Genomic DNA, 24,342 nt, shown 5'->3' on the forward strand with positions numbered 1-24,342 from the left:
ATTATTTCAATTTATTCAGTTTTTCTAAAATTGATATTTTCCCTTCAACTTGGGCTTATTAGACGCATAATTTTATTACCTTTCGCCTTATAAAGATGAAAAAGTTTGCATTTGAAAATTATAAAAAATAAAGTACTTTCGTAACAGCTCAAAATTTTTGCGGGTAGTTTGCTTTCAAACGAAAATAAAAAACTGGATTGAAAAATGATCGAAAAAAAATTTATTTTCGAATGTGAATTTTTGAAATAAAATTTGTTTAAATCTGATATGATTCAGAGGTCCCTCTATATCTTCTATATTTTTCCAATGTCTTGAAAAAGCATTTATTACATTTTTATACATATAAAATTATCATCTTTTATATTACTATCATTGTAAATAATTTATTGAAAATTGTAAACTCATTTTTAAGAAAGATAATAATTTTTTCTTCCACATTTTTTTAAAGTAACTTTTAAGATTTTTTTTATAGAAAAATTTTTATGAAGATGCAATTACTATTTTCCTTCAAAATGAGCGTATAAAACTTTTCTATATGTGTATAAATTTACTAACAAATGAATTTTCAAGACATTGGGAAAATAAAAACAAAAAATGTGTTAAAAAAAGAAAGAAAAAACTATGATTGGGGACCACTAAACTAAGTTACGTGTTTAGATTGAAAATAATTATTTTTTTATTTATGAAATGAATTAATGAACCTACCAAAGAACGAGTTTTGGCCATAAAATAAGATTTTTTTAAATAATCAGTTGAATTTTTATCTTTTTAATTATGGTAGAATTCAGTTTACAGTGCTTAATTCGAAAATCTTTCACTTACAAATTTTCCATTTTATATTTTAATTTGTAAGCGTACATTTTAATTTAAAGAATTTTAAAATGCAATTTCAAATACGTGAACAATTAAAAAATAGAAACTTTTGAAAACGATAGCAAATTAATTAAAAACATTTTTAGCTAATCAAATTTGAATTAAATTATAATGATTTTTAAAATTGAACGATACATTGAGGATTAACAAGCTTTTATTAAATTTAAACATTGTTTTTATCTAAAATCTAAAATTTTTTAATTAAGAAAAATAGCAATTTCTTAATATTCAGAAATATTTGATTTTTCATTTAATATCAGTAAATTATCAATCAAATATTTAAAACTAAACTTTGGACGTTACACTTTTAATTCTATTTGAAAAATTTTAATTTGAAAGTAAAAATGTTGAGTTTTAATGTATAATAAATATTGAACAACTACAATTCATAAAAAAAATTCGAGTAAGTTGAAAAGTTAATTAGAAGGTCTAAAAAGATTCAAAATTAATTTAAACTTTGAAATGATTCCAATAAAAAAATTTTTTAAGCTTCCTAGGAACATTGAACATTACTTTTATTTTGAAAAATTAATTTTAAGGGAATATTTAAAAAGATTTCCAAAATTGTCAAAAATAAATCTAGCCGATTTTTTTATCTTGCAGGATTTAACAAAAAATTCAGGAAGAATTCGAAACGTTTTGAAGTGAAATTTTGAAGATTTTTAATGATTTTTTTAATGACATAGAATGAAAATAATTTAACTTGTAATTTAAAGTGTTCAGTTTATAACAAAAATGTAATCGTTCATTTTTTAATATTTCGAGCTTAAAATTACTTAAAATGATTTGCAGCTCAGTTTTTATTACTTCAAATAGAAAGTTTTGTAGCTTTAGATTTTCGAATGTTTTAATTTCATTGACCGTAAAAAATGTTTGCAAACCGGGAATTTTTTTATCTGATGAAAACTGACATCCTGCAATTCCTACTGTTTCGTGAAAAGAATTTTTTTACTCAAACACAGTATTATCCAAAATATGCACTTGCAGGACTTCCACTCAGTCATTCGATATCGACTTTTGGAAAAAAAAAAGATAAAATCTTGCAATTTAAATTTTTTAATGACAGCAGATTTGTGAGAATTGAGAAGAAATATATTTTCACTGTGGTAAATTTTTTGGATAGGATTTATTTTCATGGACCTGCGAATTAAAAATTAAATTACACCATTATTTACAAGTTAGAAACAGTTTTACAAAAAAAAAAAAAAAAAAAAATACAGTCGAAACACTATAATTTTAAAGGATTGATAATTTTTTGAAGGATTTATTTATATTTTACCAAATAATAAGTAATGATTTTTAGAATGAAGAATTCGTCTACGAAAATTTTGGTGGAAGTCCTGATACCTGAATTTAGAAAAAAGTGAAGTACATTTTTAACGTAAGCAATTCTTGAGTTTCAAGTACCCCACTCTAAAATATTTGTTTGTCACGGTAAGTTTCATGTTGAAGTCTAGCTGCAAATTTGTCAAACAGAAAATTGATGTCTTCGCTAAAAGCAAAATTAAAATGATAGTAAAGCTTTTTTTTTTTTTTTTTGGTGTACTTATTTTTCCAGTTGAAATGATCTCTTATTTTAGAAAGTGACATTGGGAATGATCTATTTTACTATTAGAGTTTATCCTATTTTACAGATCTGGTTATCCGAGAACACGATGGAACAAATGCCGGTTAGTATTTCTAAAAATTATTTCTTTTAAATAATTTGCGTGCAATTTTTTCCTCTCTTATCGAATTATGAATCCAAAATATTAGATGTGGTGTCCGCCAACGCCTCCAACCTCTGAGGACGATGTCTACATCGATTACTCTTTGGGATTCTTGTACGAGAATACGCCAATGTCGGAAGCTGAATTGCCGCCTGTATTTGTTAAAAAAGAACTGAAACGACATAGGGTGGATCCAGTCATCAGTGAGAGAGATGGTACGTTAAAAAAAATTAAATCTTTCAATAATTTCGAAATTTTCATCATTTTTTTTTTGTAAATGAAAAATTTTTTAGCTTTATTGATTAAATTTTTTAATATTGAAAGAGTTCAGAAAGTCGGGCCTCTGATTTTTTACACTTTTTTTTTTTTATCGATGACACTATTTTTCTACTATTTCGAAAAAAATGACACTAATTTTCTCACAATTATCTGCTAATGTCTTTATTTCTTTAATTTTCCTACAAAAATATTTTTGCACTTTTTCGCTAATTGGCTAAAAATGGTCTCAGTGGTTGATTGGCCGTATACAATGTTGAATTTTCAAGCCAAGAAGATGAACATTTACAGGGTGTCTAGCGACTTTAAATACCTGAAACCTGGAATTTTCCTTCCATTTTTTTCCCTTGAAAACCAGGAAATCTTGGATTTTTTTTTTTTTTTTTTTTTTTTTTTTTTTTTTTTTTTTTTTTTTTTTTTTTTTTGAGAAAAAAATCTTGCTACTGAAAAACTGTTATTATTTATCAATAAATAGTATATCTTTTGTCCATTAAAGAACAAATAAAGAAATTTCAAGACACTTTTTTCGGACTGTGCCAATTATTTTATAGATTTAAAAGTTAAAAATCTTTAACTGAATTGTTTGACATAGAAAACTCGGAATCGTTAAAATTTCGAAAGTGCCTTTAAACTTTGAACGTTAGGATTTTAATTATTGTATTTGCAAAATGCTTAATTTGTGAGTGAAATTTTTAAATGTTGATGTAAAATTTACAAATTAACATTTGTAGAAAAAATTAAGAAAAGATATTTAGGACTTTTAAAAAGATTAAAAATTATCATGCCCATATTAGAAAGTTTTCTTAAAATCTTCTGAAATCTTTTTTGAAAATTTTGTTTGAATCTTTGAAAAACTTTTTAAATATTCTCTTAAAATAATTTATCAAAATTAAAGTTATTTTTAATTTTCCTATGAATCTTCAGAAAATGTTATTATTATTTTGAAGCCTTTCACAATTCTTGAAAAGAATCTAATTTTTTTGTTTGAAATCTGCGAAAATCTACATTTTGTTTCATATCAGACTATCATTTCAAGTTTTACATTAAGTTTGAATCTTTTCAAAACGTCGACATATCTTTTAAAATTACTCAAATTTCGCCTACCAATAATAAATGTTTAATTGTTATTCGTACATCCAAATTGAAAAGAAATTTTCTAAAATTTGCAGGATTTTCTGAAAATTGTAGAAAAAATTCAATTGATTTTGACAGATATTTAGAATTCTCAAGATTTTGAAGCTTGCCAATGATGTTTAAACTATTTCAAAATAAAATAATTAAATTTCTCATTTAAGAAGTGTTCAGTTAAAAAAATTTCCATTTTTCAATATTTGATGTTTCTAGCTTAAAATTCCTTAAAATTATATAATTTTGAAAATGTTAAAGTTCATTGATTGATTTTTTAATTTAGAGCATTGGAAATGATAGCGTGGATTTATATTTTTTTAAGTTGAAAAATTTTAGTACCTTCAATTTTATACTAGTAAATTGTTGATCATGAAAATGATCGGGAATTTATTTCGTCATCATCATTTATCAATAAAGATTTCACCAATATTTTTAAACTTTAAAAATTTGAAAAAGGGTTATAAGATTTTTTCTATAATTCTAAAAATTTGAAACCATTTCGAAAGTTTTAAAACATTTTTATAAGATTTCACAAAGATTTGAAATAATCCAATGGTTTCAGAGAATAAGCAAAATTTTACAAACCAAGATTTAAGGAGTAATTCAAAGATTTAAAGGATTTCGAAGATTTTATAAAGTTTTATAATATTTTACAAAGATTTTTAAACTTTGACAAGATTTAAGATATTTTAAAAAGGGTATAGCATATATTTCATACAAAATTGAAAGATTTCAAAAGTATATAAGAATTTCAATGATTTCAAAAAGGGTACAAAACACCACATTTCAAGGATTTCATAGCTTTTAAAGATTTTAATCTATTAAAAAATTGTTCAGAAGATTGCAAAAGATTTAACAAAGACTTCAGATATTCGAGCGATTACAAAAGATTTCACAAATATCTCCAAAAATACATTAGTTTTTAAAAAAATTTCAATAAATTTAAAGATTTGAAGAAGAGTGGACCAATTTTAAAGATTTCAAAAGATTTTAAATGATTTAAAAAGTTTTCAACAAATTTGAGAAGATTTAAATGACTTCAGACGAGTAGAAAGGATTTCACGAACAAAGATAGATTTCAAAAATGTTTCAAAACTTTGAAAATTCAATAGTTTTGTAGAATTTTTCTCTTTTTTAACTAAAAAGTCTTTCTTAGTTGAAAATGTAACTATTTTGTTGAAAATTCGTTCTTTTTGGTTAAAAGTTCAATTTTATTTCTAAAAATGTTTCCATTCCAGTTAAAAATATAACTGTTTTGTTGAAAATCAGTTTTTGTTGTTGTTGTGGTTGTAATTTTTTAAACTGAAAATTTAACTATTAAATTTTTGGTTGAAAATTGATATTTTTTAGCTGAAAATTCATGTATTTTGTAGAAAATTGGTCTTTTTCGGTTGAAATGAATCTGCTTTGCTTAAAATTAATCTTTTTAGTTAAAAATTCAGATACTACAGTTGAAGGTACATTATTTTAATTGAAAATTCATTACACTGGTAGAAAATATAACTATTTTATTGAAAACATTTCTTTTAACAAAATTTTTTTTAATGGAAATAGAGCTATTCCATTTTTTGTTAAAAATTGATCTATTTATTTAATTAATAATACAACCATTTGGTTGAAAACTGATCTTTTTTAGTTAAAAATTCAACTGTATGGTTGCACATTTATATATTTTGTTGAAAAATTTCCTTTTTTTGTAGAAAATTGATCTTGTTTAAAAACTCACCTTTGGGTGGGAAATTCGACTATTTCAGTTAAACAGTCACTATTTTTTTTGGAAAATCTTTTCTTTTTTAAAAAATTAAATTACCTGTTTGAAAGTTACACTATTTTTTTTTAAATTTGTGTTTTTGGTTTAATATTCGACTTCCTATTAAAGATTCACCATTTTAGTTGAAAATCCATAACTTTGGTTGAAAATTAATTTTTTATACTGAAAATTTAAGTTCCATCTTTGGATAAAAAAATTATCTTTTTTTTTTGTTTAAAACTCAACTATTTAGTTCAACATATTTATTCTTTTTGTTGAAAATTCAAGGATTTGGTTAAAAATTTGTTTTTTTTTTCTTGAAAATTAATTTTTTTTGTTGAAAATCAACTATTTGGTTAAACATTCATCTGGCTTATTAAAATGTAGTATTTTTACTTGAAAACTGAGGAATTTAAGAATTTTAAATTGAATCTGTACATAGTACCCGCATTAATTGTACCTAAATATGCACGAGATTTTATGTATATAACATAAAATTTGTTGTTGTAATTATTATTAAAATTTAACTATTTTAAATATTTACAAGGACTGAATAAACTTTATTAATAATAATAATATACTATGAACAATTGTACCTGGAAAAATCATGAGATATATGACAAAAAACGAATTAAAAGTTTGAAATTGGTCAAATAGTAATTTTCAAGATCGAATTAATTGAAACTTTAAGCGTACAATATATAATATAAATAAAAGATTTAAATTGTTATCATTTGTACTATTTTAAATGGGAATTTTTCTAAATCGTGCAACTTAAAGTAGAAATATAAAAACTGAACAGTTTTAAATGTAGAAATTAAAGCTTGAACAAATTCAAGTAGAAAAATGGATTGAACATTTTAGAGCCGAAAAGCAGCAAAAATTAAAGTCCAGCAATTCTATCTAATTTTTTTCGTGAAAAAATTATTTCAAATTGGACTTTTTTATTTGAAAGCTGTAATCTACATTCCTAAAAAAAGAAATTTTCACTTTTGCGATTTATTAAGAAAATCATTCCAGTCGGTTCGAGGCCTGTTGTGTGATTCAAATTAGAAGATTTTTTTTTTTTTTTTAAATTATGCTACTGTTTTCCCAAATCTATTTCCAATTTTCTAAATAAAATATCAAATTAATTTTGAACAAAACCTTCATTATTATTAAAAAATTAATTTCATCCAGTTTAAAATATGAATAAAATTGAAGCTTCTTTAAAAATATTCCATTCTAGGACGCCGTCCAGCTAAAATACGACACAAGGAGGAATCCGTGTTCGCTCCTCGGTCCCTCTTCGATCGACCATCGCCCGCTCTCGTAAAAATGCGAAGGGACATGAAGCTGCACAAATTCCGCGGAATGGTGGTTCGTCCGCCAGTCGCCGGAATTTCGGGATTAAAACCGCCATTATTGAAGTCGCCAATCGAGCAGGAAAGCCTCCTCGAATGGACGATTCACGAAGACTGGGCTTTGCTCCAGGCGATCCAAGTTTATCAGAGTCTGCCTCTCAATTTGGTTGTTCTTTCTCCAGCACAAACCCCAAATTGGGATTTGGTTGCTGATATTATAAACAACACCTCGAGGATTTACAGGTCACCCAAGCAGTGCAGAAGCAGGTACGAGATGGTCATCGTTCCCAGGGAAGAGGGCAAACTGCTCTATGACACGACCCCGAAGAAGCAGAAAAAACAGAAGGGTGTTTATAAAATGCCACAGGTTGCAGAGGTAATCTAGAAATTTTCAAGAATTTTTTTTTTTATAGAAAATTGCAAATATTTCCAATATCTTGAGGCTTCACAGACCGTCGTTTTGGAACGGTAAACGAGAATGAGAACATTGCCGAGACATAAATTCCCTGAGAATTTATGAGAATCTCAGAATTTATTTTAATTAGTTGAAAATTGCATTTTTTTTCGTTAAATTTTTGGTTGAAAATTCAACTCTTTTTTTTGAAAGGTTGTTTTTTTTTTTTTTTTATAAAAATACAACTGTTTGGTTAGAAATTCAGCTATTATACTATTCTCTTGAAAACCGAACTATTTCGTAGAAAATTTACTTTTTGTTTAAAATTTATATTTTGGTGTTGAAAAATGAACTGAAATATTTTCTGGGTGAAAGAAAACCAAGAAAAATTAGATTTACACCCAAAAAAATTAATTTTCGGTCCAAGAAGACGAATTGTTTAAGCAAACAGTTCGATTTTTTTGTCGAAAGTGATGACTAACAAAATGGTTGAATTTTCTACAAAAAGTCTAATTTCTTTTACAAAATACCTGATTTTTTACCAAGTAGTTGAATTATTAACTAAAAAAAGTAATTATTAAAAAAAAGACCGAATTTACAAGAAGTTGAAGTCAATAAAATGACGAGTTTTTTAAACAAAATAGTTAAATTATATACGTAAAAATTTGTTTTCAACTAATAAAAATTACTTATATATAAAAAAAATTAATTTTGTATCGCAGTTGATATTTTGACCGATAATGATGACTTTACAAAATAGTTGAATTTTAAACCAAATATCTGAATTTTCATTGAAACAGATGAATTTTCAACAAAATATCTGAATTTTTAACCCAAAAGTTAAATTTTCAAAAACTAATTTTCATTTTTAAAAGTAAGACTTTTTAACGAGCTAAATTCAATCAAAATACGAATTATAAAATCTGAATTAAAAATGAAATAGTTAAATTTACAGATGAAAAAAATAATAAAAAATTGCAACCAAAGAGGAGAATTTTAAAAATAATTAATAAGTTAGTTTAATTTTAACCCATTAAACAAAAAGAAGAATACTCCACCAAGAATCTAAATTTTTGTACCGAAAAAACGCTAATTTTTGAAAAAATATGTGAATGAACTTTGAACTAAGTTGTCGAATTTTTCAAATTAAAGAGTCGAAAAGATTTTAAATAAATACTTTAAGTATCAACCACATAGTTTTGTTTTCTACAAAAATAATTGAGTATTACACCAAAAAGATGAATTTTCAAAAAGTTAATTTTTGTATTGAATCTTTAAAAAATAAAAGAATATTTAACAAACGAGTACAAGCAAGTCGTTAAATTATTATTTAAAAAATTGAATTCTTGACGATGAAAAATGTAATAGTTTATATTTGAACAAAAAAGATGATTTTTCAACATAATAAATGAATTTACCATCGAATAGTTTAATCTTCAACTAAAAAAGATCAATTTTTAACAAAAAATAGAAGTTAAATTTTCAGTTTAAAAAAATATATAAATTTTGAAACAAATCGATGATTCTTCAACCAACAAAGTAAATTTGTAACAAAGTGGTTCAATTTTCAACAAAAATTAATTCTCAAAAAAAAAGATTACTTTTCTACGAAAGATAAATTTTAAATCCAAAAAGAGGTTTTTGCGATCCAAAAAGACGAATGCTTAACAAAAAAGTTGAATTTTCAACCAAAAAAGATTACTTTTTAAAACCATTACTTAAATTTTCAAGAAAGGAATTAAATTTTCTACCAAATAAAAAACATCAGCTAGATCAGTTCAATATACTAGTTGAATTATCAATAAAAAAAGACGAATTCTCAATGAAGAAAAATGTTACGGTTGATATTTGAACCAAAAAAAGATGTTTTTTCAAAAAAATAAATGAATTTACAATCAAATAATTTGATCTCCAATTAAAAAAAAGATATATTTTTAACCAAAAATAGAATAGTTACATTTGAAGTTTAAAAAAATTAATTTTCAACCAAAGAGAGATTCTTCAAACCAATAAGTAGGATCCTTAAGACCGAGACAGTTTTATTTATTTTGTTAGCAATCTTTAAACATTCGATTATCACATATTTCAAGAAGCTATGTTAATTTTTTCGTGATAAAAGAGTTATAAATAAGCGCGTCACAGTTAATCTACGAGTGAAACAAAAAAAAAGGCGTTTTGCGTTCAGTAAAGTTGCTCAAGTCTGGCTCATTTGAAATAAAATAATGAACGAAACTAGATGAAAAAATATTGATGTTTCACGAAATGGCGGAGTTTTGAAGTCAATTCAATTTTTCATTGAAAACCTAGAAATAAATTCTCTGAGAATTTATGAGAATCTCAGAATTTATTTTATTTAATAGAATTTTTAATTTTTTCATTAACTTTTCGGTTGAAAATTCAACTCTTTTTTTGTGAAAGGTTGTCTATTTTTATTATAAAGTTTACCTGCTTTAGCAGAAATTAAATCTTTATTTTTTTTTTTTTTATAAAAATGCAACTGTTTGGTTAGAAATTAAGCTATTATACTATTTTCTTGAAAACTTAATTATTTCGTAGAAAATTTACTTTTGTTTTAAAATTTTCTGGATGAAAGTTCCACTTGTAAAACAAAAATTTGTTTTTTTATTACAAATTCATCTGTTTTAGTACAAAATTGATCTTTTTTGGATAAAAATGCAATTTTTTGGTAGAGAATTTAACTATTTTGTTAGAAAGTCATCCTTTTTGGTTCAAAACCCGTCTTTTTGGATTGAAAATTCAATTTTTCTGGCAGAAAATTATTTCTTGTTACAAAATTCATAGTTTGATCGTGAAAATTCGACTAAAATCTTTTTCAACATAAAATTAAACTATTTTTTTTTAATTTATCTTTATGCTTTAAAACTTCATCTTCTATAAATTAATCCGTTTTAATTGAAAATTTGACTACTTGGTTCAAAGTTAAACTACATTGTGAAATTTGTTTTGATGAAGGCTTATGTCTGCTTGAAAATTTAACTGTTTAGTGGAAAATACTTCTTTTTTTTAGGTTTAGAATTAATTTTTTAACGGAAAATAGAACTTTTCCATTTTTTAAGATTGATATTTTTTAGTTAAAAATTCGAACTTTTTTTTTTGTAAAAAAAAATATTTTTTAGTTTGAAATTTCCTTTTTTTTCATAAACATTCATCTGTTTCGTGAAAAATTCATTTTTGGTTGAACAGTCATATTTTTTGTTTGAAAATTGAATTTTTGTGAAGAAAATTTATCTTCTGGTTTGAGGGTGTCATAATTTAGATAAACTTTTATTTATTTTTTGAGTGAAAAATCTTTATTTGTTGGAAATTCGTCTTTTTTATTTTCAAACTCTTTTCTTTTGTTGTATAAATTTCATTCTTTTTTTATTTAAATATAAACTACGACACTTTTTCGTTTGCACTTTCTCTTTTTAGGATGAATATTCAACTATTATGTTAAAAATTCAATTATTTTGTTGAAAATTCCATTAAAATAAATTAATACACTTGAAATTTTTAAATTTGTATATGAAATACTGTAATTCCTGAATATTTCTGAGCTAGAAAATCATTTATATTCAACCGCTGATATAACCTGAACAATACAAATATTTTTTTAAATCATAAATTTTTAAATTCTCCTAAATTCTGTCATATTCTCGGTTATATGACCTGAACTTAAATTCTCGGGGTTAAAAATGTAACTTCTTTGTTAAAGATCAATTTTTTTCACTAAAAATTAAACTATTTTAGTCGAATATTTAACTATTTTTCTGAAAATGGATATTTTTTATATTTATAAAATAAACCAGTTGTTTGAAAATTTACGTATTCTTGTGAAAAATTTGCCTTTTTGGTAGAAAATCAATTTTTGTGGTTAAAAATTCATTGATAATTATGATCAAAGGATTTTAAATATTTGTAGGTATTCTTTCAAATACCTCGGCATTTTTAAGAGCTTAAAAAATGTTAAAGGATTTCAAAATATTTGATTTATTTTCTATTATTTAAAAATATTACAAGCAATTTTTATTTGATTTTAGTATTTTTAATTAAGTTTGGTAATTAAATGGGTTTCAAAGACTTGCAATATTTTAGGGTACTGTAAAAGATTCCCAGGCATTTTCAAGAGTTTTAACAGATTTCGCGGATTTGAAAGGAAAGATAAAACATTCATTTTCAAGAGATTGAAACAATTTCAAGGGATTTCCAAAGGTTTGAATAGTTTTATGTCGAGTTACAAAGATTTGAAGAGATAGTCAAATATTTTTTGCAATTTACTTGGAAATCGTCCGGAATTCTTATGGATTTTTCCTGGATTCTTTTGAATCCTTCTAAATTCACTCAATTTTACTCCATTTAATTAAGTTTTTCATGTTTTTAAATTGTTTTCAATTAACTTTATTGCTTCTCAAATTTAGCTTGATTTTTAAAATGAATTTTATCTAATTCTTCTCTTCTCTTCTTTTTTTTTTTTTTTTTAATTTCTTTAAATTCATTCAATGGATTTTTTCGATTTTGAAAATTTTTCTAATTCATTTCAATTCTTTTGATTTTTTCCTTGAATTTATCTATGCTCATTTCAAATTTACTGAATCCGATAAATTTTTTTTCATATCTTTACATTGTTTTCAATTCATTTGAATATTTTTTTAATACGCATAGAATTTTTATGAATGTCATCGAATTCTTCATGTTTTTACAGTTACTTCCTCTAAATTCATTACGATTTTATGTAAACCAATGGAATTTTATTGATTTTAAACATTTTCGTCAATACATTCGAATTCTTTTGAATTTTTTTGTAGTCATTAGTCACTTCTTGGGTTGGAAATGAGTAGGGTTTCAAAGATTTTAAGAGATTTCCTTTTTTAAATATATCCTTTATTCTTTTAAATTCTTTGGAATACTGATGAATTTTTTTAATCTGCATGAATTCTTCTAAATTCAATTAATTCTATTTAATTCAATGGATTTTTTTGATTAAATAAAAAAATGTATTTCATTGGTCTTAAAATCTTTTAACATCGCCTTGCAATCTTAGGCCATCAAATTCTTTTGATTTACCTAGATTTTTTTAAAATTCATTTCAAATTTACTGAATTTGATATAGGTTTTTCATATTTTTACATTGTTTTCAATTAATTTCGAATTTCTTTTTTAATCTGCTTCGAATTGTTAGGAATTTCATCGAATCCTTCCCGTTTTCCTTAAGTTCCTCTAAATTCATTCCAGTTTTACGGAAATCAATGGAATTTTATTGATTTTAAACATTTTCGTCAATACATTCGAATTCTTTCGAATTTTTTTGTAGTCATTAGTCACTTCTTGGGTTGGAAATGAGTAGGGTTTCAAAGATTTTAAGAGATTTCCTTTTTTAAATATATCCTTTATTCTTTTAAATTCTTTGGAATACTGATGAATTTTTTTAATCTGCATGAATTCTTCTAAATTCAATTAATTCTATTTAATTCAATGGATTTTTTTGATTAAATAAAAAAATTATTCATTTGATCTTAAATTCTTGTAAAATCATCTTGAATTCGTAGGCCGTCAAATTCTTTTGATTTACCTTGAATTTTTTTTAATTCATTTCAAATTTACTGAATTTGATATAGGTTTTTCATATTTTTACATTGTTTTCAATTAATTTTGAATCTTTTTTTAATCTGCCTTGAATTTTTAGGAATTTCATCGAATCCTTCCCCTTTTCCTTAAGTTCCTCTAAATTCTTTCCTATTTTTTTTACGGAAATCAATGTAATTTTATTGATTTTAAACAGTTTCTCCAATCTAGTTGAATTCTTTTGAATATAACTTGAATTGTTTTGAAGTTTTCTGAATTTATCCAGATATCTTAAAAAATACATATTTTTTGTTCTTCTTTTCAGCAACAGAGTAAAACGAATCGACCAATGAGGACTTCCCAGTTGTATAATCAGGACAAGAATAGTGCTTTCACGTCTATTTCGTGTCAGAGGCATGACGCTATAAAAATGGTGTCGAATAAAAAAGCGCCCACTACAAAGCCAGTTTGTATGAATCCGTCGCTGAAGAATCCAAAACACGCGGGTGTTTGGAATGAGTATGGAATTCAGTACGAAAGTCCTCTTTCTCCAATGGAAATTGCTGTACGAAAAGCTGAAAGAATCGCTAAAGAGAAGATTAAAAATGCGGTTAGTAGACAAATTATTTTAACACTACATTTTCAAATCTTGCAGTTTCCATTTTTTAAAATTATATCCCAGAATTAATTATTTTGATTTTTTTAAAACCATTTTAAATATTGTAGACTTTTCAGCAAAGTTTGAAACGAAAGATAATAGTTTTGAAGCTAAAAAGTAACATTTTTAGGAAACAATCAATTTTTAACGAAATAGTTGCACTTTTAAGCAAACAGTTGAAATTTTTCAAGTCAAGGAAACGAATTTTGTAGAGTACAGTTGAATTTTTACCGAAAAAGTTAATTTACAACTAAGAAAGGTGATTTTTCAATCCTAAGGAACGAATTTTGAACAAAAGAGTTGAATTTTCAACAAAAAAGATCACTTTTAACCAAGAAACATTAGTTTTATACAACAAAAAAATAATTTTCTGTACAAAAAGATGAATTATTCAATAAAACAGTTCGAATTTTTTACCGAAAATGATGACCAACAAAATGTTTGCATTTTAAACCAAATATTTGAATTTTTAATCAAGAAGATTAATTTTCTACAAAGTATAATTTTTTTTTACAAAATACCTGATTTTTTTATCAAGTCCTTGAATTATTAACTAAAAAAGTAATTTTCAATAAAACGACGAATTTTTAACAAAATAGTTGAATTATATACGTAAACGTTTGTTTTTAACAACAAAAAATACTTACTGAAAAAAAAGGTTAATTTTTTATCGCAGTTGATATTTTGACCGATAATCATGAGTTAAAAAATAGTTTACTTAAAAATACTTTTAAAAAATGAATTTTCAACAAAATATTATTTATTATATATATAAATATTATGAAATATTCATTAAAAAATAAAATAGGTCGATTTACGGGAGGAGAATTTTAGAAATAATTAACAAATTAGTTCAACTTTTAACCCAGTTATTGAATTTTTAAACAAAGAAGAATTTTTATCCAAATAATTAAATTTTAAACCAAAAAGAAGAATATTCCACCAAGAATATTAATTTTGTACCGAAAAAACACTAATTTTTGAAAAAATATGTACATGAATTTCGAACTAAGTTGTTGAATTTTTCAAATTAAAAAGTCAAACTTTGTGTAAACATTTGAAATTTTAACAACAATTAATTTTCCACTAAAAAGATGAAATTTAAAAATAAATACTTTATCAACCATATAGTTTAATTCTCTACAAAAATAGTTTAATATTACACCAAAAAGATGAATTTTCAACAAGTTTTGTTTTGGTTTTGAATCTTTCATTATTCTAGTTGAAACTTGAACTATTTTGTTGAAAATTTGTTGTTTTTTTTTTTGTTGAATTTTGTTTTCAACTGTTTTGTTACTATTCCACTTAAATATTCCAACATTTTGGTTAAAAATTCATCAGTTATTTTTTTTAAGTATTTTTTAACTGAAAGTGTTTCGATTGAATATCATCATTTTTTTAGTTAAAAATTCATCTCTGGCTAGAATTTTTTTTAACTGATAATTTAACTATTAAATTTTTGGTTGGCTTGGTAGAAATTTAGTCTTCTCGGTTTAAAACTTATATTTGTTGTTAAAAATCCGATGATTCCAGCTAAGCAGTCATCATTTTAGTTAATAATTCATCAGTTTGGTTAAAAATTGGTTTTAACTGATAATGTGACTATTCCATTTTTGGTTGAAAATTGATAGTTTTTAGTTAAAATTTTAATTGAAATGTTGTCTCTTCTATTTATAATGTTACTTTTTTGTTAAAAATTCATTTTTTTTTAAATTAAAATTAATCTATTCCAGTTGAAAATACATAAGTTTAGTTTAAAACTCATCACATTTCTTGGAAATTTGTGTTTTTTTTTGTAATAAAAATTTATTTTTAATTTAAACTTGAAATTCTCTTTTTTATTGTTGAAAAATGATCTTTATTAGATCAAAATTAAACTAATCTGTTGAAAATTTATATGTTGTGTTGAAAAATTTTCTTTTTTTTTGTTGGGAGAAAATTTTAATATTTGGTTCAAAATTCATCTATCTTGTTGAAGATTTAATATTTTTACTTGAAAAGTTAGGTATTTCAAGGGTTAAAATTTTAGTTTGAAATTTTAAAGTTTTACATAATTTTTGCTAAAATATGCACTGAATTTTAAGTATAAGGCAATCGAAATTTGTTCGAATTATTATTCACATTCATGGACCTTACAGACAAATTCCAGAAATTATTAATTACGCTTTTAGTATTTAATGAAGTGTTTGTAGTAATATATTTGAGAATAGCTTGTAATATAATTTGCCAAAACTGTCTAAATTAAACGTATTGATTTCTTAGAAAATGAACAGAAAAACTTATTTATAATAAACTCACAAACGGTGTGTACGTATTGTCAGAAATTTTTTGGCACACTTTTTTAAGGCCTAAAAAGAAAGAACAAGTTCGTACACCAGCTATTTTGGATAAAAATTAATAAAGTGAGCGCATTTTCAAAAATTTTTAAACCACATTTTTTCAAGGTTTCAACATTCCATGTCCTCGAAAACTAAAAAAACAAACTAAAATGAACATTTTAAGCCAAACAACGCATGATATGAAAAAAAAGTCAATAGAAGAAAAAGGTTGATTTTTGAAAGCCCTACACGATTATTATAACAACTTTTTCAATTTGGTCGAAAAGTTGAAAATTCAAAATTTGAACGTACCAAAAATAATGAAAAATCCAAAAATTCCATTTTTTGGTCAAACTACCAGGGTGGCGCCGCAGGACCGGGAAACCGGGAATTTTTTGAGACCGGGAAATGACAGTGAATTTTTTGACCGGGAATTTTACAAATTTTTTGTTTAAAATTTTTATTTTTAAGCTTACATTTTTAATTAAAAAATTTTCAAATGCTTTCTTAAAAACTTGAACAAACAAAAAATAAAAGCCTTTGATATTGAAAATTGTGGATAAAAGAAATTTTATTTAATAAATTAATAAATATTGTTTAAATTTATCTGTACTTTGAGCAGTAAAAAGTGAGCAAAAACGATTTGACAAAACGATTTTAAATCAGTTCAAAATTTAAGCATTTTCAGATTTTAACGTTAAAACTTAAACGGTTTCAATTTGAAGTCAGATTGTGTTAGTGTGTGACTGAAAGTTTATAAACTATTTTCAACTTAAAAATAGCTTCATAATAATAAATTTTCAATTAAAAGGTTTTATTAAATTTGAAATATTGTTTCAGTCAAAATATTCAATTTTTAACTCATTCAATTTGAAATTTTTAATTAAAAAAGATTAATTATTGAATATTTAGCAATATTTGAATTTGTATTTAAGGCAAGTAAATTAAAGCCAAATATTTAAAACTAAAGAATCTTTAACTGAATTGTTTGACATAGAAAATCTGGAATCGTTAAAATTTCAAAGAGCCTTTAAACTTTGATCGTTGCAATTTTAATTGTTGTATTTGAAAAATGCTTTTAACTTGTAAGTGAAATTTTTAATTTTTGATGTATAATTTACAAATAACGTTTGTAGACAAAATCTGCGAAAATTTATATTTTGTTTTATATTAGGCTATCATTTCAAGTTTTACATTAAGCTCGAATCTTTTCAAAACTTCTGCATATCTCTTAAAATTACTCAAATTTCGCCTACAAATAATAAATGTTGAATTTTTATTTATACATTCAAATTGTGGAGAAATGTTCTAAAATTTGCAGGATTTTCTGAAAATTGTAGAAAAAATTCAATTAATTTTGACAGATATTTAGAATTTCTGAAAAAAAATTCAAAAATAATTTTAAATTTAAAACCAATTTGAAATAACTTCTAGATTTCTCAATATTTTGAAGCTTTCCAAGGATGTTTAAACTATTTATAAAGAAAAGAATTGAATTTATAATTTAAGAAGTGTTCAGTTAAAAATTTTGCAATTTTTCAATACTCGATGTTTTTTCTAGCTTAAAAGTCCTTAACATTATATAATTTTGAATTTTTTAAAGTTCATTAATTGATTTTTTAATTTCGAGAATTTGAAAAATGTTAGTACCTTCAATTTTATACGCGTAAATTATTGAGCATATTTCAACATAAAATTTTTGAATTAAAAACTTTTAAATTTCAATTTAAAAAGTTCACAATTTAGCATTTCCACTTTGAGTGTTTTTATTTCAAGCTCACTTTTTATTACCTCAAGTGGAAAATTGTTTAGCTTTAGTGTTTAATTTTTTAAATTTCATTGTCCGTGAAAAATGTTTGCGAACCGAGGAAAAACCGGGAAAGGACTGGGAATTTATTCCGTCGATTAAAACGGCCACCCTGAACTATGCAAGATTCGAAAAAAATGAATTAGCTAAAATTGCGCGCCCTAGAAAGACCTACAAAATTACTATGAATCACTTTTCGATAGGATACGTACTTTTTGTTTTCAGTCGTAAAAAACAACATTAAAGTAGAAAAATAAAAATTTTTTTGACTAACAACACAAGCTACGCAAAAAAAAAATGAGACGAAACTTGTTCATCTAAAAAAATAGCTATAATTTTTGTTAGGACACGTATTTTTTGCTTTAGTCGTAAAAAATAACATTTAAAATAAAAATATTAATTATTTTTTGAAAAGAACGACACAAGGTACGAACTAAAATTAACAGACAAAAGTTGTTCGCCTAAAAAGATCTGTAAATTTATTATTATTTTTCGATAGGACGAGTAGATTTTTTTTTAATCATTAAGAATAATAAAAAAATAAAATGCACAGTAGTTTTTCTTTAATCGTAAAAAAAACAAGATTAAACACTTTTTAAAATTATAAAAATAAGGAAATAAGAATTAGTGTGATTCAATTTTTATGCATATTATGAATTGTAATGATATAAATTTATTGAAATGATACATGTTTCAGCGCATCTCAGAATACAATTTAAAGCAAAATAAGAAATAAATATTGAAATAATCATGATCAATACAATTTGTGCTTTATTTTGCAATATCTGAATAAGCAATCCCAGGCAGACTTGCATACAAAATGTATTATATTTGATATTAAAGTGTTGAGCATAATGTAGAAAAGTTGACATATGGACAAAGTCGAGTGCGAAACACGAGATACGTGATTTGAATGTGTTCGTTAAAGCTGAAAGAGCTTTAACAAAAGAGAGTTCACAATCACAAAATTGCAGTTGTCGATCCGTCGACCTTTGATTTTAAAGGGTCTGTGCACGAATTTTGGAGAAATGCAAATACCGAGCGCGGAGTGTGAGAGCCATTAGTCGCGCTCAAACTTGCGAGCGAATTTCTGCCCTTGCGGGCAGATTTTTTTATTTTATTTTATAAATCATATTAAAGATTGGCGACTTTTGTGAATGACAATATTTTTAGCTTTAGAGTTTGAATGTTTTAATTTCATTGTCTTGAAGTCTGATATTGTCACTCAAAAACCTAATTTAATTTCAGGTCCTGACGCAAGAACAACAGCTAGCAGCTGCACGTCTCGTCCAGCAACAACAAGCGCAAATTCAATTGCAACAAGCGCAGCCTTCAACATCGGGAGGCTCAGCACAAATCCATCAATTACCTCAATCAGTAGTTTCAACTACCACAACCGTTGCTCTTACACCTATAAAAACCGTGACAGCGATCGCATCCGCATCCGGCACACCAACGGCAACGACGCCCATTAAAACCCGTCCAGGAGGGGCCCTCGCGATGCAAGAAGCTCGATCAACACCGACTGTGGTGAGTGTCGCAAATATATCGGCAGCGCCGCGAATAGCGACTGTCAGTCTAGTCTCGGCGGGTCAAAATTCCACCGCCACAGCGCCCAAGGGTATTGTCGGTGTGACGATGGCCACCGCGGGCGGTAAACAACTGACCACCGCCCAGATACAATATTACCGTCAGCAGCAGCTACTCAAGCAGCAGCAATTGCTCAAGCTTCAGGCACAAGGCGGCGCACAAAAAGTGGCTGTGTCCGGATCTGTAGCCGCGGTAGCGCAACAACGAGCGGCTGCGGCGGCACTGATGAAACAACAGCACCAGCAACAGCAGGGCGTTTCAACGAGTGGAACTGTTCAGACGGCTGGTGGTAAGCAATCGGTGACGAGGCTCTCGGAAACGGATATGGCTGCCTTAATTAAAAGACAGAGTGCAGCAGCATCGGCGGCGGCGGCGGCTCTGCAGCAACAGCAGCAGGGCAAAAGTGTGACGCAAGTTCAAGTGCCAACGCAAACGGCACTAACGGCTACGCAGATTTTCGCCCAGGCGGGATTACAGATGCAGACGAATAATCCATCGTCGCCGGTGGCGTTGGTGAAGGCGCCGGGGATGACTGGTGTGAGAGCTACGCCGCAGCAGCTCAGGCAACTTCAGATTCATCCGCATCTTTTGACGCAGAGGAAATTGCCGGGTCAGAAGGTGACGCAGTTGGCACAAGTGACGGGAAAGGCTGGCGTTCAGGGACAACTGATTCTTCAACAGAAGCCGACGATGACGGTTCAGCATTTGCAGCAGGTGATGAAAGGTGTACAGCCATCGGGAGTTCAGCAGTTCACTCATGTGAGTTGATTTAAACTTTTTTTTTTTTTTTTTTTTTTAAATTAATTAAAAAACCGGGAATTTACTTCTGATTTATTTATTTTTTTTTATTTTAGACAATTTAGAAAAATTAATGTGCAGATTTTCGGAAAATAAAACCAAGATTTCAGCGAAAAAATTTCGGCAAGCACCATAAAATGTTCCTTTAACAATTTGAGAAAAGATAAAAAAAAAACAGACAAAAAATTTTTTTCTTTTTTTTTTTAAGGAAAATTGAAATCTCTTGTTGTGTTTTTAATCTTGATTTGATTTTTATCCTATATTTGTTTGATTTTAATTTAGTTTCGAATTTAGAGTTAGGCAGGGTTCAGGGTGGCGAAATGGTCGGGAATTTACTTATGATTATTTTTTAAATTTTTTTTATTTTAGCAAATTTAGAAAAATTAGGGTGGCCGCTGGACCGTGAAATCAGGAATTTTATGAGACCGGGAAATGACAGTGAATTTATTTTTTGACCGAGAATTTTACAAATGTCTAGAAAAAAATCTGTCCCAACTTTGATTTCAACTGCTTTTTAAATAATTAGTTGAATTGTTATCTTTTCAATGATCGGAAATTTTTGGCTAAACAACTTTTTAGTTGATCAAATGTGAATATAAATTAATGAATGATTTTTAAAATTGAACTTTACTTTAAGATTAACAAAATAATAATAATTGATGACGACATGACGAGTCGGAATCAGTTTACAATTTTAGAATTTCCAAATTTTAACTTTGAAAATGAAACTGTTTTAATTGGAAAGACCGACTGAAACTTTATAAACTATTTTCAATTTTTATATAACATCAAAGTAATATATTCATAATTAAAGGCTTTTAATTAGTTTCAAGTATTTTAGTGCAAAAATTCCATTTTTAATAATTGAATTTGAAAAATTTTAATCAAGAAAAAAAAACAGTTAATATTTAAAAATATCTGACTGGCTGTTTATTTAAAATAAGTAATTATAAAATAAATATTAAAAACTAAATAAAATAATAAACTTTGAACGTTACAATTTTAATTGCTCTTTTTAAAAAAATTAATTTGTCTATCAAATTGTTGAATTTTGATGTAAAAATTCAACACCTATTATTTTTGGAAAAAATTCGAGTCAGTTAAAGAGATATTTAGAAGTTTCAAACAAATTAAAATTAATTCCCTTGACAACTTGAAAATTATTTTTTATTTTGAAAAATTATTTTAAGGTAATATGTTAAAATATTTAGAAATATTTACAAAATTATCAAAAATGAATGTGGAAGTTTTCTAGGAAAATTTTTTAATTAGGCAGGATTTAGAAAAATTCGTACGACAAATTTGAGAAAGATTTGAACCATTTAAAAAGATGTCGGGAAGTTCTAAAAAAAAAATTTTAATAATTTAAAATTTGAGAAAATTAAAATATCGTGTAGATGTTTCAAGTTTCTTATGTAAAATTTTAAAGCATTTGAAGGATTTTAGAACTTTTCAAAAAGAAAAAAATTTAACTTTTAATTCAAGAAGTGTTTAGTTTATGGAAAAGATGTAATCTTTTAATTTTTAGTGTTTTTTTTTATAAAATGAAATTATTGCAGTTTAATATTCATCAGTTCAACAATTTGGATGAAAATTGGTCTTTTTTAATTAAAAATGCAACTATTTCGATGAAAATCCACATATTTTGTTAAAAATCTGTTCTTTTTTTTTTGTAGAAAACTAAGCTTTTTATTTTTAAATTAGTCTTCTTCTTTAAAAAATCATCGTTTTGGTTGAAAATTCAAGTGTTCCAGTCAAATATTCATAATTTTAGTTTAGAAATAAAATTTTTTAGTTGAAAGTAAAAAATGAGAAAATAATAAATACTTGAAAAATGAGACGTTTGATTGAAAACTTATTTTTTGTTTTGATTATTTTTTGTTTGAAAATTTTTTTAAACCTAAAAATGTAACTATTAATAGAGTTGAATGTTCCATAACTTTATATAAGATCTGGCTAAACCACCCATTTTTTGACGAAAATTAAATTATTCAATTTTTGTTTAAAAATCAATATTTTGGTCAATAATTCAGTTATTCTAGTTAAAGATTCATTTCGATAAAAATGCATCTTTCTCGTTTAAAATTCAATTGTTTCAGTTAAATATTTACATTTTTGTTTTAAAATTCGCCGCTTTTTTCTAATGTACCTTTTTTGTTAAGTTAATTTTTTTGTTGAAATTCATTTTTTTAACTGAAAATCTAAGTTATTCCAAATAAAAATACCATAGTTGTAGTTGAAAATTCACCTGTTTTGATTAAACATTAATTTTTTTAACTGAAAATTTTGTTTTTTAAATTTTGGTTGATAATTTATCTTTTTTTTAGTAAAAATTAATTCTTTCTTGTTTTATAATTCAACTATTCCAGTTGACGATTCATTGTTTTCGTTAAAAACTATTAATCAGTGTGGCCGCTGGACCAGGAATTTTTTGAGGAAATAACAGTGAATTTTTTTTACCAGGAATTGTACAAGTTTGTAGAATTATGTTTTTCAATTATGCTATTTTTTAGCTTACAATGCGTAATTCACAATTTTTTTACTTTAAAAATTTTCCATTTAGAATTTTTATTTCTAAGCTTAAATTTTTAATTTTAAGATTTTTTTAATGCTTTCTTAAAGACTTGAACAAATAGAAATTAAAAGCCTTTGATTTTGAAAATTTTTAATAAAAAACATTTTTATTTAATAAATAATTTTTTTTTTTAAATTTATCTGTACTGTATTCTCAATTAAAGGATTTTATTAAATTTAAAATATTTTTTCAGAATTCAGTCTAAAATAATCAATTTTTAACTCATTCAGTTCGAAATTTTTATTTAAGACAAGTAAATTAAAAGCAAATATTTAAAAGTAAAGAATCTTAAACTGAATTGTTTGAAATAGAAAACCTGGAATCGTTAAAATTTCGAAGAGCTTTTAAATTTTGAACGTTACAATTTTAATTGTTGTATTTGAAAAATGCTTAATTTGTAAGTGAAATTTTTAATTTTTGGTGTATAATTTACAAATTAACATTTGAAAAAAAAAATTTGAGTAAATTTAAGAGATATTTAGGAGTTTTAAACAGATTAAAAATTATCATGCAAATTTGGAAAAGTTTTCAATTTTCGCCTACAAACAATAAATGTTCAATTGTTATTTATACATCCCAATTGTAAAGAAATGTTCTAAAATTAGCAGAATTTTCTGAAAGTTGTAGAAAACATTAATTTCACTTTGACAAACATTTAGAAGTTCCGAAAAAAAATTCCAAAATAATTTTAAATTTAAAACAAATTTTAAACAACTTCTAGATTTCTCAAGATTTGGAAATAAAATTTTGAAGTTTTCCAAGGATGTTTAAACTATTTAAAAAGAAAGCAATTGAATTTCTGATTTAAGAAGAGTTCAGTTAAATATTTTTCAATTTTTCAATATTTGATGTTTCTAGCTTGAAATTCCTTAAAATTATATAATTTAAAAAATTTTGAAGTCAATTGATTGATTTTTTAATTTAGAGCATTGAAAATGATAACGTGGAGTTATATATTTCATTTTGAAAAGTATTATTACCTTCAATTTTATACGCGTAAATTATTGAGCATTTGAATACAAAATTTTTAAATAAAAAACTTAAATTTCAATTTTAAAAGTTCAAAATTTAACATTTCCACTTAGAGTGATTTCATTTGCAGCTCAGTTTTTATTACTGCAAGTGGAAAATTGTTTAGTTTTAGTGTTCAATTTTTTTAAATTTCATTGACCGTGAAAAATGTTTACGAACCGGGAAATGACCGGGAATGTATTTCGTCGATTAAAACGGCCACCATACTTATGTTTAATTTCAAATTAGTTTTTTTTTTTTTTAACTAAAAATTTGACTTCCATTTTCGGTTGGAAATGATTATTTATTCAGTGCAAAGTCCAATTATTTTTTTCGAAAATTTGGCTTTTTTAATTAAAATGCAAATACTTCGTTAAAAATGCATGCATTTTATTGAATAATGTGTTTTTTGGTTGACGATTCCAGTTTTTCAGTTAATTATTCATGATTTTAGTTGAAAGTTCATCCTTTTAGTTGAAAATTTAACTATTCCAGTTGAATATTTATTTGAAAATTAATCACTTTAAAATTTCGAACAAAAATTTAGAAA

At 25.3% G+C, this 24,342-nt stretch overlaps 1 protein-coding gene across 1 annotated transcript in view; it reads left to right on the forward strand.

Annotated features, from left to right (window-relative positions):
* The window catches only part of LOC117177849 (helicase domino), a 91,610-nt gene that overhangs the window by 65,648 nt on the left and 1,620 nt on the right, over positions 1-24,342 (forward strand). The window contains exons 21-25 of the mRNA XM_033368848.1: positions 2,508-2,543; positions 2,629-2,797; positions 6,965-7,455; positions 13,361-13,645; positions 19,067-20,167. Of these exons, the coding sequence (XP_033224739.1) occupies positions 2,508-2,543; positions 2,629-2,797; positions 6,965-7,455; positions 13,361-13,645; positions 19,067-20,167 (2,082 nt within the window). The remainder of the gene's footprint in view (positions 1-2,507; positions 2,544-2,628; positions 2,798-6,964; positions 7,456-13,360; positions 13,646-19,066; positions 20,168-24,342) is intronic.

This window comes from Belonocnema kinseyi, chromosome 8 (genome assembly GCF_010883055.1).
Source record: "Belonocnema kinseyi isolate 2016_QV_RU_SX_M_011 chromosome 8, B_treatae_v1, whole genome shotgun sequence".
Classification (NCBI taxonomy): Eukaryota; Metazoa; Arthropoda; class Insecta; order Hymenoptera; family Cynipidae; genus Belonocnema; species Belonocnema kinseyi.